Consider the following 16,093-nt stretch of genomic DNA (forward strand, 5'->3'; position numbering starts at 1 on the left):
AACATTTCATTTTGCCATAATTGATGTAATTTGTCAAAAATAAGACGGTTAGAGCCAGCGCTTTCCACAAATAGAGCACGAAAAAACTGAGCTGCTTTACCGTCAGAAAACCCTCAAGAGGAGGAACTCAGTTTTATTTGAGCTGCTTTATTTTCTATTCATATGACATTTGCAATTTTTCCCAACCCTATTACTCACATTTAAGACATAAACACACCCTGATTTGTGTTAAATGGTGAATCATTTGCCTATGAATATTAAATAAATATCAGCAAATAGGTAAATGCTATAAAATCCTTGAATACATTAATTATTTCCTAAAGATTTAGCTTTTAGATTTATAAGACATTATTTCTTTCGTTAGGGTTAGGCTATAAACCAGAATGGCACACAAAACATGTGACATTATAACGGTTAAGGGTTATTTCATAATCAAAATTAGTCAACATTTAATATTTCTTTACTACATTTATGTTATTTTTGTCAATTATACATCATGCCATTTTTGCCATTGTCATGATTTTAAATCGTTACATCTTTTAAGCTACAGTTATTTTATGTGAGATAATAGTTTATCAAACATATCAAACAGTTCTCTCCAATAAATAAATAACTCTGTGTGATATTCATGACAAGTAACAGTTATAGAAATAACTGTTCTGTATTGTTTGCTATAATTAAATTAATACTGCAGATCCAGTAATGATTTAACTGGACTCTTTCTGACAGTGTTTTCTTACCAAACGTCAAAAACGTGACATGTATGTAAACTAATGTTTTTATTGATGTATTTATGCATACTGCAGTGCACTTGCCGAGACTCCGCCCACTCTCTCTTCTGATTGGCTGTGATTTGTGATTGGAATCTTTATCTTATATGTTATATGTTTAGTTAGAAGACACCGTAAGCCAGTGATGTCACAGCCCGTCGTACCCTGGATCTCTCCTCCAGTTTGGTCATCATGACGATGTTTGCGCTCCGCTGTTCCCAGATCATCCTCCAGAAATCACCGAAGGTCTCTGGGAGCGCACCTTGAGTGGCGATGTAAGCGTTCTGCTTCCGGTAGCCATCGATGTAGTTTGAGTTGATGTAATCGCTGCCTGGAATCCCTGCCAACACACACAGAACACCCTGAGAACCAGACACTACACCTCTATCTCTATCTGTTATTTTCAGTAGAAACCTTTAACTCTAATTATATCAACAAAATCAATCAAGAATTATGAACCTGGATTCATCCAATGTTGAAAAAAGTTCAAATATTAGCTCATATAAAATAGTTCATATTTAATGATTAAATGGTCTTTTTTTACAAACATTATCTTAATGGACTGTCATTAATAATACGACTGGTTTAGTACAGTGGTATACATACTCCATTTGCTCATCAAAAGCAAATCATTTAAAAGCAGAACCCTTTCCACACACACTCTCATTCTTTATTATGATCCTTTTAGAAAAACAGTTCAGTAAAATCATTAAAATTCAGATGTCAGGTTCTGAAAAACGGGCCGAATCGTTATTCAATGCTGTGTATATTGTGTGATTTCTGATGAGCAGACCTTCATTCTCTGTGAGAGAAACAGAGGAATGAACTGAAGAGGTGTGAGAAATCTGGAGAAAATGGAGCGAGGCTTGATTTGTGCAGTTCTCCGTCTGACAGGAGAGCGGCTCGCAGCTCAGCTCACACATGCAGCGCCAAATAAACCCTCGCCCCGCTCACGCTCACGCTCTGTCTGTCTCCACTCCAGGTGAACTCTTTTACTGAGAGTTAATAAATAATTACAAATGCCATCTTTTTCATTTTCTCCTTCATTCTGTGACTGACAGCAGAGCGAAAGACAATTAATCCTGCGTTTTCTTCTCTCTCTTATAGACAAAGAGGACAAAATGACACAGATATAAAAAATAAAAAAATTGTACTGAACCAATGTGTGTGTGTGAGTGTGTGTGTATTCAAATAGCCACATACTTTCAGTGTATATTTGACACATTACAACTCTGTTCCAAAACCTAGTGAGCTGCCTAAATAGGGTGTATTTCAAGACAGGATTACATGTATCCATCACAAACTAAGCAAATAAACACATGAATTAAAACAAGCAACATTAAAACAAGAAGTCAAGATGGGCAGAGGATCCCCAATTCCCCCAATGATGCGGCGAAAAATAGTGGAGCAATTTCTGTCAATATCTGAAAACTGTTCTGTGGTCAGACGAACCAAAATTGGAAGTTCTTTTTGGAAAACTGGGACGCCATGTCATCCGGACTGAAGAGGACAAGGACAACCCAAGCTGTTATCAGCGCACAGTTCAGAAGTCTGCATCTCTGATGGTATGGGGTTGCATGAGTGCGTGTGGCATGGGCAGCTTACACATCTGGAAAGACACCATCAATGCTGAAAGGTATATCCAAGTTCTAGAACAACATATGCTCCCATCCAGACGTGTCTCTTTCAGGGAAGACCTTGCATTTTCCAACATGACAATGCCAGACCACATACTGCATCAATTACAACATCATCGCTGCGTAGAAGAAGGATCCAGGTACTGAAATGACCAGCCTGCAGTCCAGATCTTTCACCCATAGAAAACATTTGGTGCATCATAAAGAAGAAGATGTGACAAAGAAAACCTAAGACAGTTGAGCAACTAGAAGCCTGTATTAGACAAGAATGGGACAACATTCCTCTTCCTAAACTTGAGCAGCTTGTCTCCTCAGTCCCCAGACGTTTGCAGACTGTTATAAAAAGAAGAGGGGATGCCACACAGTGGGAAACATGGCCTTGTCCCAACTTTTTGAGATGTGTTGATGCCATGAAATTTAAAATCGACTTATTTTTTTCTCTTAAAATGATACATTTTCTCAGTTTAAACATTTGATATGTCATCTATGTTGTATTCTGAATAAAATATTGAAATTTGAAACTTCCACATCATTGCATTCTGTTTTTATTCACAATTTGTACAGTGTCCCAACTTTTTTGGAATCAGGTTTGTAATTTTAAATAATAATAAATAAATAAATATATAATATAAAATAGTATAAAAAATATATATAAATAATATATATAAAAAGTATAAAATAAATAAAAATATCTAACAAATAAATAAATGTTAGAATTTATTCTTAAAGCTAATATGAGATATTTATCTCTGAAAATAGGCAATCATGTCTACTCAACACAATAATTCAGTTTTAAGTATGTTCAGACAGTGGTGAGCGTACCATCGATGGCGGACAGCAGGACTCTGGAGTGATCGTAGGCGATGACGTTTGCGTATCTGTTCTTGGGTTTGTTGACCTCCAGGTTGGAGTGCTCCCAGGTGAACTGCTGACCGGGATCGATCGACTGAGCAGGAAAGAGGAATATGAATTAATGATTGCATTAATGAGCTCACATTAGCATCAGAGCTAAACACGCTCACACAGACCGTATGCTAACTGCTGGCTCAGACTCAACATACTCTGAGTGTCTCACACTATTAATAACCGTCTGAAATAGAAAGACACGGCTATGATCAGCATTTACCGTCTGTATTAATAGAACGCGACTGTAGCACGTCATCGAGCGAGAGCGCTCAGAAATAAACTCTGCTGCTGGGTGGAAACAATCTACATCACAAACTGACCTGACATTCATGAAATTAATCAATCAATGCATATACCATCCAATTAGCAGCCAATTCAGTAATTAAAAGTCATTATGAATATCTAACAAATAAAAAAAAAAAAGAATCAATGGATGAAAGAATGAATGGATTAACAGATTAATTAATAAATATACAAACAAATGCATGAAAAGATTAATTTATGGACAAAATAATAATGAAAGAATAAATTAAATAAATATTCTAATTTCCAAAGAAAGGTGAATTAAATAATGAACAGATAATATGCACTGAACAATGTAATAAAGGGATGATTGAATGAATGGATGAATGAATGAACACATTTGTTCATAAATGTATAAAATATAAGTATGACTGGAGTAATTACAGGTGCATCTAAAAAAAATATATCATGGAAAGGTTTTTTTATTTTATGTAATTTAATAAAAAAAATTCTTATATTCTAGATTTATTGAACACAAACTGAAATATTTCAAGAGTTTTTTGTATTAATTCTGATGGTTATGACTTACAGCTTAAAAAAAAAAACATTATCTCAAAAAATGTCAATATTTTCTCAAATATCAATCAAAAACAAACAAAAAAAATCATTTACAAATCAGAAATGTTCAAGATCTCCAAAGCAGGTTTAGCTATGGTTATTAGTCATTATATTAATAAAGGGATGATTGATTGAATCAATGTACGAACGAATGAACAAATGAACACATTTGTTAATAAATGTATAAAATATAAGTATGACTGGAGTAATTAAAGGGTGCATCTCAAAAAAAATAAAATATCATGGAAAGGTTTTTTTTATTTTATGTAATTTAAAAAAAAAAAAAAATAATAATAATAATAATATATATATATATATATATATTCTAGATTTATTGCACACACACTGAAATATTTCAAGAGTTTTTTTGTATTAATTCTGATGGTTATGACTTGCAGTTTAAAAAAATCTATAGTCAATATTTTCTCAAATATCAAAAAAAAAAAAAACATTTACAAATCAGAAATGTTCAAGATCTCCAAAGCAGGTTTAGTTATGCACTCAATACTTTTGCATGAATTACTGCTTCAGTGCGGTGTGGTGTGGAGGTGATCAGCCTGTGGCACTGCTGAGGCGTTATTGAAGCAGAAAGTGCTCCAGAATCTCCTGGTAGATGGCTGCATTGACTTTGGACTTGATAAAACACAATGGAAGAAAACCAACAGACGTCACGGCATACCAAATCATCCCTGACTTCAGAAACTTCACACTGGACTTCAAGCAGCTATCTAATCAAGCTCAAAATGGAATATTCTAATTTTCTGAGATACTGATACTTGTGTGCAATGAATCTAGAATACAAGAAAGTTTACTTTTTTAATTAAATTACAAAAAAATAAAGACCTTTTCCATGATATTCTATTTACTTTTTTAGATGCACCTGTATCCACAAAATAATGAATAAAATAAATGCAGGCAACACTAATGGATGAATGAATGAAAGCATATATAGTCTATTTACTTATGAGTGAATTTGAAATGAAATGAAGGTGAATTAATAATGATTAGATAAAATGGGCTGACAAAACTGGGATCATGGAGTGAATGAATGAATGAATGAATGATGCATATGATGCCCATGATCTTCCTGCCATTAACATTTTTCTTTTCATTTCTTCAGGAAGTCAGACGATTGAAGCTTTCAGCAGGTGTGGGCCTGAAAGAGTCTGCCAGTGAAAGAGCTTTTGTGCTCAATATGACCTCAGCGTCAGTCTTATGTGCCGTTTGCAATTTTTTCCCATTTACTTTAATAATGAAATTATTCAGTCTCCGCAGTGTCTTTTGAAAATGAAAAGATGATACGCATCTGCCTGCGAGCCCAGCTCTCTGCGTTGACAAATTTCAAATTACAGTTTTCAGAGGAGCGTCGAATGAATGAAAATTGGTCCCGTAAGCAAATAGGGGAAAGTAATGTCTTCATGCTTTGAATAGATTCTGAAGGATCACGCAGAGATGTGCTCCTTTTCAAACGGCACTTTTGTCCACTGATGTGCCCTTTCAAATGATAGCAGACAACTGCAAACAAATCGCAGCCCCACTTGGACAAATTATGCTCAGAAATAGCAAAACGATAAATGCTGTGAGACTGTCAACAGCCGAAGCAGATATTTCACATTCGACACGTATAGCTGAGAGAGACGAGGAGACGCTGCTGTTTTAGCTGTAAAGCACAGCCGCTTGTTTACGTAAGCAAACGGGGCTCGATATAAAGAAGTGTAAATTGACAGTGGTGGTATTTTTCTGTCAGGGCGAGTCGCCGCGCCATAAAGCTTCGCTAAAGATGACAAATCTCCAGTTAAGCTGCATCATTCTGCCCAAATCTGCTGGAACATGGCTTGTGAACTCGCCCGCTTCATTGTGCTGCTAAAATGGCTTTCTGTGCCCATGCAAAAGCGTCCCGGAATGACAATACCATGTGTTTGAGCTCAGGCCTGGCAGGCATTCTGGCGGAGCTCCACAGATGACCTCATGCTCGGGGACCAAAGCCCAGGGGCCCAACGGCAGAGTCTCACGTCCTAATACACATCACCAAACTGACTCGTGTTTTGCCCTGCGATCTTACCAGTGAAGATAAGGAGATTACATCCAGAAACATTCTCCCTGACCTTTCCTACACCGGTGTGGTAACTGATGGGAGATACGGCGGGAAAGGCTACATTGTGAGCACAATTGATACGATCGCGTTTGTGAGCGGCAAATGTTCATCAGGTCAGACACATCACCAGACCGCGTGAACAGTGGTCCGTCTGAACACGTGCATAAGCTTACCGGGACATTGCTATGCGGCTGCCAGGGTGATTGTTTTTAAATCAGTTTGAGTAACAATCGTAGTGATGCTTGACTTCCAGTAATAATGTTGAAAAGCATTCATGTTCATTTGAAACCTTTTCACATTTTAAATATTTTACAAAATAATTGAAAACCTTGGATTTAAATACAAAAGCTGTGTAAAGATTAAAAAAAAAAAAATGTTCATATTTAAATGCCAGGTTTAAATTTGAGTCACATAAAATCATTGACATATCCAGGAGTGAAAAACGTGTTTAAATGCGGTAGTGAATCCACTAAATTATAATTTTGTGTGTATGAACCATAATTCACTCTTGAAATTGGAATGACTGACATTATGGTAATCATAGCAACATTCTGGCATTGTTATGAAGAGTCAGAGTCATTCGGATGCAAATGCAGTATTTATTTAGAGAATGGTCAGACAGGCAGAAATCAGGAAGGGCGTCAGGTGTGCCAGGGAAAAACAGAATCGAAACCAGAAACAAGCAGAGATCGGGGCAGGCGGCAGAGAAATCAGAGTCGAATACACAGTCCAAAGGTCAAACACGGGAATAACAAAAACAGGGGAAAATCGCTTGGAAATGTTAGACAGGCTAAACAAGACTTCGCAATGTGGTGGATTGAGTGTGCTGCTTATATGTGTGTGTAAATGAGGTGCAGGTGTGGCAAGGAGATTAGCTGATGAATGAGGTGCAGGTGTGGCAAGGTGATAGTGATGCAGTGACTCATGGGAGATGTAGTTTGGGTGTGGTGCAACAGTATGAGATGTGCTAGTGTCTAAGTGATGATATGGTGACATCTGGTGGTTGATGGGTGGAATGGTCCTGAGTGGAGTGCCCTCCACTGAAGTTCATTGGAACTCCAGCTAATGATCGTGACAGGTATCCTCTTTTTCTCATATTATTTGTCATAATATTATGTAATTTTAGTAATATTATAAGACATGGGGTCAGATTTACCATCAGATTGCGTCAGCGCAAACCCTCATTTGGCGTTAAAAACTGTCAGGATTCACACGCAGTCAGAAATTAGCTAATAAAAGGTGTGGATATTATTGAATATGCATTTGTAGGAGTTTTTCACTTTTGATCTGGAAATTTCTGAGAGGAAAGTATTTTAAACAAATTATGCAACGCGATTTACTGATACTCATGCTCGTCAATTTACTGGTTATTTTTGGCATTATTTATCACCTGAAAAAGCATGTCTTATAGCATGCATAATTTGCACTGCTCTTGGTAGATTGTGCTGGCCATTATGGAAATGAGATGTTTCGTCTGTGTTCTTTAATCTGCACCTTGTCGCCTCCCATCTGCATTTTTATGGAATTGTGCTTTAACACTAATTTGCCCTGTTTAGTAAATTTGGCCCTTGTTATGTTTAGCGAATTTAACTAAATCATCATTGACAAAACTGTCTTGTTTATGTTTGTAAGGCTGCTTTGCAGAGCACGCTCTTAAAAGGTTGCCATGTCCACTTATTATAAATAACATGTATTAAGCATTTTAAGCAGTGGATGGAGTTAATAAAATATAAATAAGCAGGTCATGTATGTCTTGTTTCCAAGATAAAGTGCTTGGATTTAAGTTTACTATGGGCTTGTTCTCATTTACTGTTTTTTTTTTTTAGAAAGACCTGACAACATTTATGAGTTAAGATGTACCTCCTTCTCTGTGATTTCTTGCACTGTGCATACAGAAGAGAGATTCAACTCTGATACATATCTAAATATGGAGCTGGCCAATTAGAACTATATGCACTATTTCTAAGTGACTAATCAAATATAAATAAGTGACACTGATCATTTGTACTCTCTGGATCAACTCAAACCATGCTGGAGAAGTTGATCACCAACTCAGACAAACCAAATACTTGCCAAATTCATGATCATTTTAAACCTTTCTCTCAAACTGTTATGCTGACAATGCAATTTATATTTATATAAGAAAACTGCAAAACACAACCATTTAAATAAGTGGTTCTCAACCAGGGGGCCTCAGCATACATCCAAGGGGCACAAAAAATGGTTTAAAATCATTTAAAATAAACTTAACAACTAAAAATCAAAACACAACCAAGAATCATGTTTCTTAATGTAATTAGTACCTTTAACAATTGCCATTTTTATTTAAGAATTAGTGTTATAGAATATCTTATTTGGTAGAAACGGGAATTTGTAATTTAAAGACAACTGTAATCTAGTCCAAACATTCCTAGGTTTTTTTTAAATAAAACAAGTTTGAAAATGAGCAGATTTGTTATTACACCTTTAAATATGTGCCATTGACAACAAGGGGACTTGGAGTCAAATAAAGTAGAGAACAAAACCAGATTTTCAATGCAGAAAGTAGTGAAATGGCTAACCATTACCTCATACTCCTGCGAAAACTTCAAGTTGTCGTTTGCTTTCAGGCATTCGATGTGATCGGCCAGCTCCATGACTGGGATGGGAGGGTGACTGGCCATACCTGCAGAAAGAGGACAGACAAAGAGTCCAGATGTTAGTGCTAACACACCAGAGCCTACACTGAGAGATGGGCATTATAGAGGATGGAGGATGTGAGGTTTGTTTGGCCTGTATGATTGAACGAAGCAGCCACATGCTTGAAGAGAATGGACACAGAAGCCGCACAGAGCAATCCTAATGAAGAGAAGAATGTTATTCGTCCGCAAACGTTAACATGGCGAGAAACATGGTGGAAAGATGGAAGAGAGTAGAACGTTAGGGGCTGAATATTAAAGATTGAGCTGGCGATGAATCTAAAGGATGCAACATATCAAACCCCGCCTCCTGCGCTGGCGTGAGGCAAAGCGGTGTGAGGAGATGAACGCAGTCCAGAGAGGAAGTGAAGGAAATGAACAGACACAGTGGCATATGTAGAAACAAGAACAACTAACTTGACAAATGGAGGTTACTGGGGTAAACCGATGTGGCTGAACCTGCAAAGGAAAAGGGGACGGGGATAAATCATACTAGCTGACGTTAAAACAAGCAAATGTGGTGATTGATCGCTATCGAGACTAAAGAAAAAAAAAAGAGGCAGTAGAAACACAGTCTGAAATGACAGTCGACAGTCCACAAACAACGTTACGACTCCATATCTGTTTATTTGTTAGTAAAAACGAATCCCACATGCTAACGGCTAACGGACAACAAACATGCGGAAATGAGGATAACACGTTCGGAAGGGAAACCAAGAAAAAAAAGACACAAATGTAAAAAAAACAGAGAAGATGGCGTGCATGTTTATCATGCCCATGTTTGTCTGTTCTCTAGGACCTTCAGCAGTGAAATTTGCAAAGAAGGTGCGTGTCTGCGAGAGAGTTTGTGTTTGCACTGCAGAGGATGCTTTTGAATAGTCGAGGAGCAGAAGCTGCTCTCTGATAACTGGTTTGCATAACAACAGCCTGCGTGCCACAGAAAAAGAGGCTGTACGCTTGGACGTGGTGCTGCAGTTCTTTCATCTCTGGGCTGATAGAAGAGGGCATTAGCTAATGGAGGCAGCAGGAGAGAGCTGCCATCCACTGCCTCTCAAGACCCATTACCAGCCGCGGTGACAATGAAACGGCCATTCGGAGAAACGCATCAGAGCGACATCAAGCACCCTCAAGATGAAAATTGAGATGGGGAGGAGGGGGGGGGGGGGAGTGACCGCACGATGGCATCAAGGGTTTGAAGAGAGGAGGGCTAATGCAGAGGCCGTTCTCGCTGAAGAGAGGGATTTTCAGCTGTCGAGAGCTGCATTCGGGCTGCCTGAAGGGAACATTTAGGATGCAAAGCTTCTCTAAGAGGCTGTTTGCAAAAGAGGGGCACGAGTCCGGTAATAAAGAGACAGCAAGAGGATTGAGTGTATGGAACATCGCTCTCGAAACCATGTTGCAATGCAAAACCCACCACGTTTGAGTCATAGGAGGATATCAAAATGAATGGCACTGCTGAGTAAGGATGGCAATCGAGTTCAATGGCAACATTAACAATTCTTTGGGCACTTGAGGAATGGTTCAAGAAGAAAACCAAGCCTGAACGAGCCTGAGGTGTTTTGACTAGGCTCGCTTTAGTAAGTCTCCCAGGCTGACCCCTTGACGAGTGCCCAAAACCACTAAATAGCGTACTATTTAGTCTTGACTCATGTAAACCGGGCTAGTGGCCTGGTAAGACCAGCTAAACACCTTAGGATGGTTTGAGCTGTTTTTCTTCTGTTAGGGAAACAGATGTTCACACTTCCCAAATTTTGTGGTTACACTTGCCTGCTTTCAAACACAAAGGAGAGCCTAAACTTGATTCCCCAACAAAATATACAACCAGTGGAGCTTTCAAGTTTTTGGTTGGCAACAAATGTCACTCTGTGAAGTTCTATGAATTGTGCTGTGTAGGAAGGGAGTTTTTTTTTTTTTTTTGGCGCTTTAAACCCCTTTCAAGCCATCAAAACAGACCAGCCTAACCAGTGAAAACCAGGGGACAGATGCATAAATGTAGTCACTACATTAAGACTGAGTGTTTAGAACTAGTCTGAACAGAAGTCAAGAGTAATTAGTCTTACTTTCAACAGACTAAACAGTTTATGCAACCAACTGCAGCTTTGTAGCAAAAGCTGGTCTGAGCCACTTTTATCAGAAAGGTGAACCGTTTCTCTCCAGTCTGTCTTGCTCTTGCAGTCCAGGTGTTTCTGACAGACAGACAGATGGACTCCGGTTCAGTGTGTTTAGAGCTGGTCTCGCTGGCACCCAGGTTCTTATCTGACAAACTAATGGAGCAACGGTTGTCACTGCTGTTCTGCCCCTCAGAAAATAAATTTATAGGTCTTCACGGCTGGCTGCTCTAGAACCGAGTGCACTTCACCTTGTTCACCAAGGTCAGGAGGGAGCAGCCGTTCGCCGCTCAACAATTCCCACATTCCTCTGAGACTTGTTCAAATGCCGCTGCTTTCTAACACAACGACCTGCCTATGTGTGTGTGTGTGTATCTGAATATACAATCACCAGCAGAGGGTTTTGAGATTCTGGCTTGAATATATTTATTTTTCTTCAGCTGGCTTCGGTTGGCCACAGTCTTCGCTCTTTAGGTAAACTCACTGAGCTTTTATGAATGTGTTGCGAGGAGTTATTGGGTCAACGGTAAAGCTGCAGGTCCAGAGTCCAGAGGGATTTACTGCCCTTCCGTCTGTCTGGAAGCCACCTGTCTTGTGCAATTCCTCAAGAGGTACATCTCTGTATCTCTGTCTCCATATGGCTTACAGACTCTCCCATTAATGTTTGTATATGCTGAGCACTGCTTTGACCTTTCTACACACAGGTCTGTTTGTGTCCAGTGACTCATTCAAGACTGTGTTTCTGAATGACACAGAGGAGTCAACAAGCTGACCAATGCAACACCAACATGTTCCCAAATCTAATGAAATTCCTTGTTGTCTACATAGTCAGCCTCTCAAATAGATCCTCTTGAGTACTGATTAGACATATGCCACACAGACAGCACCACACTATTTCATAGACCTTGTAATCAACATTTATCTTGCTTACGGATTACATATTTACTGAGCTTGTCACAATACATTCTGTGATTGCCTCTTTGAAGGCTGCAATGCTGCCATAACATTTGGACAAAATGGAACATTTTGTAAGGCAACATAATGTTGCTGAATGGATTTTGAGGAACCTTCAAGTCTGGAGTTCACCTATGAATGCTGTCTTCTTAGGAAGCTCAGTAGGCTTTTGAACTTCTAGACCAGTGTTTCCCAATTCTGACCCCAGAGTTCCCCCAATAATGCACATTTTCTACATCTGTCTAATCAAACACATGACATTCAACTCATCAGCTTGTTACTATAGATCCTCAAAGCTGGGCGTGTGAAATAAGGGAGACATCTAAAATATGCACTGTTGAGAGCATCAGGTTTGGGAAGCGCTACTCGAGACTTCTCACGTTCCTCATGATTCAAGCATAGAATTTAGTCCAAGAATCTTCACTTTATTGAAAAACGTTTCTTAGGACACCCTGTTTTAGACTCAAGAAGTTAGCCGATGGTTTGTGTATGATGGTGAAGATGAGGAGGATGGCAGTTAGCAGCTCTTACCGGGAGTCTGGAAGTTCAGACGGCGTAACTCCACAGGGTCTGTGGGGTGATGGGAGGGCATTTCTTTACCGCTGGGCAGACTGCCCTTCCTGGCCTCTGACTCTGCCCTTTTCCTGAAAGAAATACATCATATACTTCAGGACAAAGCTGTGTTTGGACTTTCAGAGCAGCACTGCAAGAGATCAAGCAAACACGCTCATGATGGACATTCAAATGTGACATGTTCTGGCATTCTGTGAGCCATGACCACTGCGTGTGTCTCAGGTACAGCTCTTCTGCATGCTCTCACCTGTCTGGTTGACTGCTCCAGTGGAAGCGACAGGAGGGGAGAACAGAGGGTTAGTACGCACGACAAACACAGATCTGCTCATCACAACTGCTGATATTCGGAGCAGCTTTGCATTTGTTAGTTTGCGTCTGATCCACATCCACTGCACCACTGCTCCTAACTAGATATAGTGTGACATACTCAAGGCATTATCTCACAGTCTTGTTTTTCTCCAGTATATATATATATATATATATATATATATATATATATATATATATATATATATATATATATATATACAAGTTTGACAAACTCTAAAGAATTTGATGAGTAAAACTAATTAGAAAATTAATAATGATAATACACTACTAATAAAAATTTGGGATCAGATTTGTTAAAGGGATGGTTCACTTTCAAATTAAATTTTGATAAGTTTTAGCTTACCTCAAGGGCATCCAAGATGTAGGTTTCTTTGTTTCCGCAGTATTTCCCATTTTTATAGTTTTAGGTCAAACCGTTCTTGTCTGTGACTCATATAATGGAGGTCTATGGTCACCACCTCAAAAATCATGCACAGAGGAGTCCAAATTAAACAATTCCCCATCGTAAGTACAAATTGATGACCTAAGACACGAAATGAGCGGTTTGTGTAAGAAAACGAACAGTATTTATATTGTTTTTATGTCTTGTACACAACCACGTCCAACTGATCTGAGGGCGCGCGTGCTTCCTGATGTGACATGCACGCGCGCTCTGGCTTAGTCTGCGCAAGCGCGGAAAGCGCCGGAAGTGATCTCTCGCGCATGAACGTCACTCATTGTTTACACTTACTGTCTATGGTTTACCCAGAGATTTCGGAAGTGTTACCTTTCACTGTGAAGATCTAAACATATTTAGACGTCAGGAAATTGCAATGGGAGACGATTTCAATATATCAACAGACAAAGTTTAATTTTTTTTCACAACAATATTTATTTGAACCAGAATACACAGATCAAGTACTCAGGAGTGATGCATCTGCTGCAGGCAGCACATCTTCAAGCCCCAGAGAGACAGATATCTCTTGAAAATTGGTGGTGTTTTAGTAGCAAGTGTTGTGAGATGCCAACAGAAGTGGAGAGCATATGTTGTCACGAATGGAACAACTACAAGACGACAACGAGGACATTTACAGTATCGCATCAAACACCTGCCTGACTGAAGTACCTGAGTTTTCTCCACTGTTGAGACGCAGCGTTTTGCATGTTGTGTTTAGTTTGCCACGTATAAACTGGAGGCGACGTCCAACGCCAGCAGGACCCAATGGTACGCTGTCAATAGAGTGAGTAATGTGTTGTATTTTTATTATAATCGCAACGATTATAGGGTGCATTATAAGCAAATTAATTAATTACAATTACTGCATTATATTTCAGACTGGTGGCGTATCGTGTGGTAAACAGTAAACAATGAGTGACGTTCATGCGCGAGAGATCACTTCCGGCGCTTTCCGCGCTTGCGCAGACTAAGCCAGAGCGCGCGCACACATCACACGAGTCACGAAATCAGGAAGCACTCGCGCCCTCAGTTGGACGTGGTTGTGTACAAGAGGTAAAAACGATATAAATACTGTTCGTTTTCTTACACAAACCGCTCATTTCGTGTCTTAGGTCATCAATGTGTACTTACGATGGGGAATTGTTTAATTTGGACTCCTCTGTGCATGCTTTTTGAGGTGGTGACCATAGACCTCCATTATATGAGTCACAGACAAGAATGGTTTGACCTAAAACTATCAAAATGGGAAATACTGCAGAAACAAAGAAACCTAAATCTTGGATGTCCTTGAGGCAAGCTAAAACTTATCAAAATTTAATTTGAAAGTTAACTATCACTTTAATGTTTCTGATACAAGTTTCTACTGCTCACAAAGGTTGCATTTATCTGATCAAAATACAGTACTGTATTTTGTATATATTATAACAATTTAAAATACAGTAGTTGTGTGTTCTATGTGAATATCTGTTTAAATGTCATTGATTCCTGTGATCAAGGATGAAATTTCAGCATCATTGTAATATTTTTTTTTGTTTATATTCATTTATTTATTTATCTATTGCTGATGTGTACAGGTCTTCCACTGTATGTGTTCTGTGTACATGTCTTGGTAGCAGGAATCGCTCTCTTTTTTCTGTTTGTTTGTTCTGAATTGGTGCATCACAGGCAGTGAGTGTGTTGTGTTGTTGACATTGTAATATTACACTATAAACTGTGTGCATGAGCCCGTGACATTGAATCTGTGATTAACAAATAAATCTGCCATTTGAAGACATCAAATAACCCTGGATATATGAAGGACCTCATCACAATAGATGTTCAGCTCAATGCCTGACTGTAATTTACAGCAGATGATCAGCTCAGTCTATATTCAAATGAGCACCACAGATTATCGCACTGATACTTACAATGCATAACTGTGGAAACACACACACACACACACACACAATAGCTTAAAGTCAAAATGAAATCCATATTCACTCCATTTACTTTCTGAACACATGTTGCTTCTCTTTTTGTGAATAATTCAACATTATTCTGATGATCAGCTTGCTTTTGCAGCCTTTCACCTTAATAACTCAGAAATTAAATCACTTGGATAATGCTAAAGCTAATAAAATCCCACTGTTCTTTTTTTAAAATTATTATTATTGTTGCTTGAATCAGGGTTATTGAAGTTAATTAAAACTAAAACTGAAAATAAAATTAAAATCATAAAAAAAATGTTTTTCTTAAAATAAAATAAATGATCAAATGTTATTTCAGCAAATTTCTCACATTTCTCATTTTAATTACTTAACCCAATGTACTAAATGGCTAAAATGATTAATAGAAACGATTAATCAGGATCAAATGTATCCAAAATAAAAGTTTTTGTTTACATGATATATGTGTGTGTACTGTGTACATTTATTATGTGTCTATAAATACACACATATGCATACATATATATATTAGTGGTGGGCTGTTATCGTGCTGTGTTAACGGGAGACTCTTATCGGGCGATAAAAAAATATCGTCGTTAATCTATTCTCAAAGTTGGGTAGAGAGCTGGGACTATATTAGGCGAGCTATGATGACTTTCACCTTGATATTTTAGCGCGGATGTATACCTAACCGAATTGCACTGTAGGGGGCGAGAACGAGTCTTCGAACCTGTGTGTATGCCTACAGGGCTTGGGCGCCTCGTTAAATTCTGGGACATGGCAGCCATGTTGATGGCCTAGCGAATGTAAACATACAGCA

The 16,093-nt window shown here is 38.5% G+C and overlaps 1 protein-coding gene across 34 annotated transcripts in view; it reads right to left on the reverse strand.

Moving 5' to 3' along the window:
* LOC132127777 (receptor-type tyrosine-protein phosphatase delta-like) overlaps positions 1-16,093 on the reverse strand; it is a 394,068-nt gene that overhangs the window by 20,628 nt on the left and 357,347 nt on the right. For 23 of the 34 annotated variants that reach the window (XM_059540057.1, XM_059540015.1, XM_059539988.1 and 20 more), the window contains 6 exons: positions 12,830-12,841; positions 12,541-12,653; positions 9,365-9,406; positions 8,837-8,934; positions 3,230-3,353; positions 935-1,110 (listed from right to left, as the gene is read on the reverse strand). In XM_059540057.1, the coding sequence (XP_059396040.1) occupies positions 935-1,110; positions 3,230-3,353; positions 8,837-8,934; positions 9,365-9,406; positions 12,541-12,653; positions 12,830-12,841 (565 nt within the window). The remainder of the gene's footprint in view (positions 1-934; positions 1,111-3,229; positions 3,354-8,836; positions 8,935-9,364; positions 9,407-12,540; positions 12,654-12,829; positions 12,842-16,093) is intronic. The other 11 variants (XM_059540138.1, XM_059540149.1, XM_059540023.1 and 8 more) reach the window with 1 other exon arrangement.

Source organism: Carassius carassius, chromosome 3 (genome assembly GCF_963082965.1).
Source record: "Carassius carassius chromosome 3, fCarCar2.1, whole genome shotgun sequence".
Classification (NCBI taxonomy): domain Eukaryota; kingdom Metazoa; phylum Chordata; class Actinopteri; order Cypriniformes; family Cyprinidae; genus Carassius; species Carassius carassius.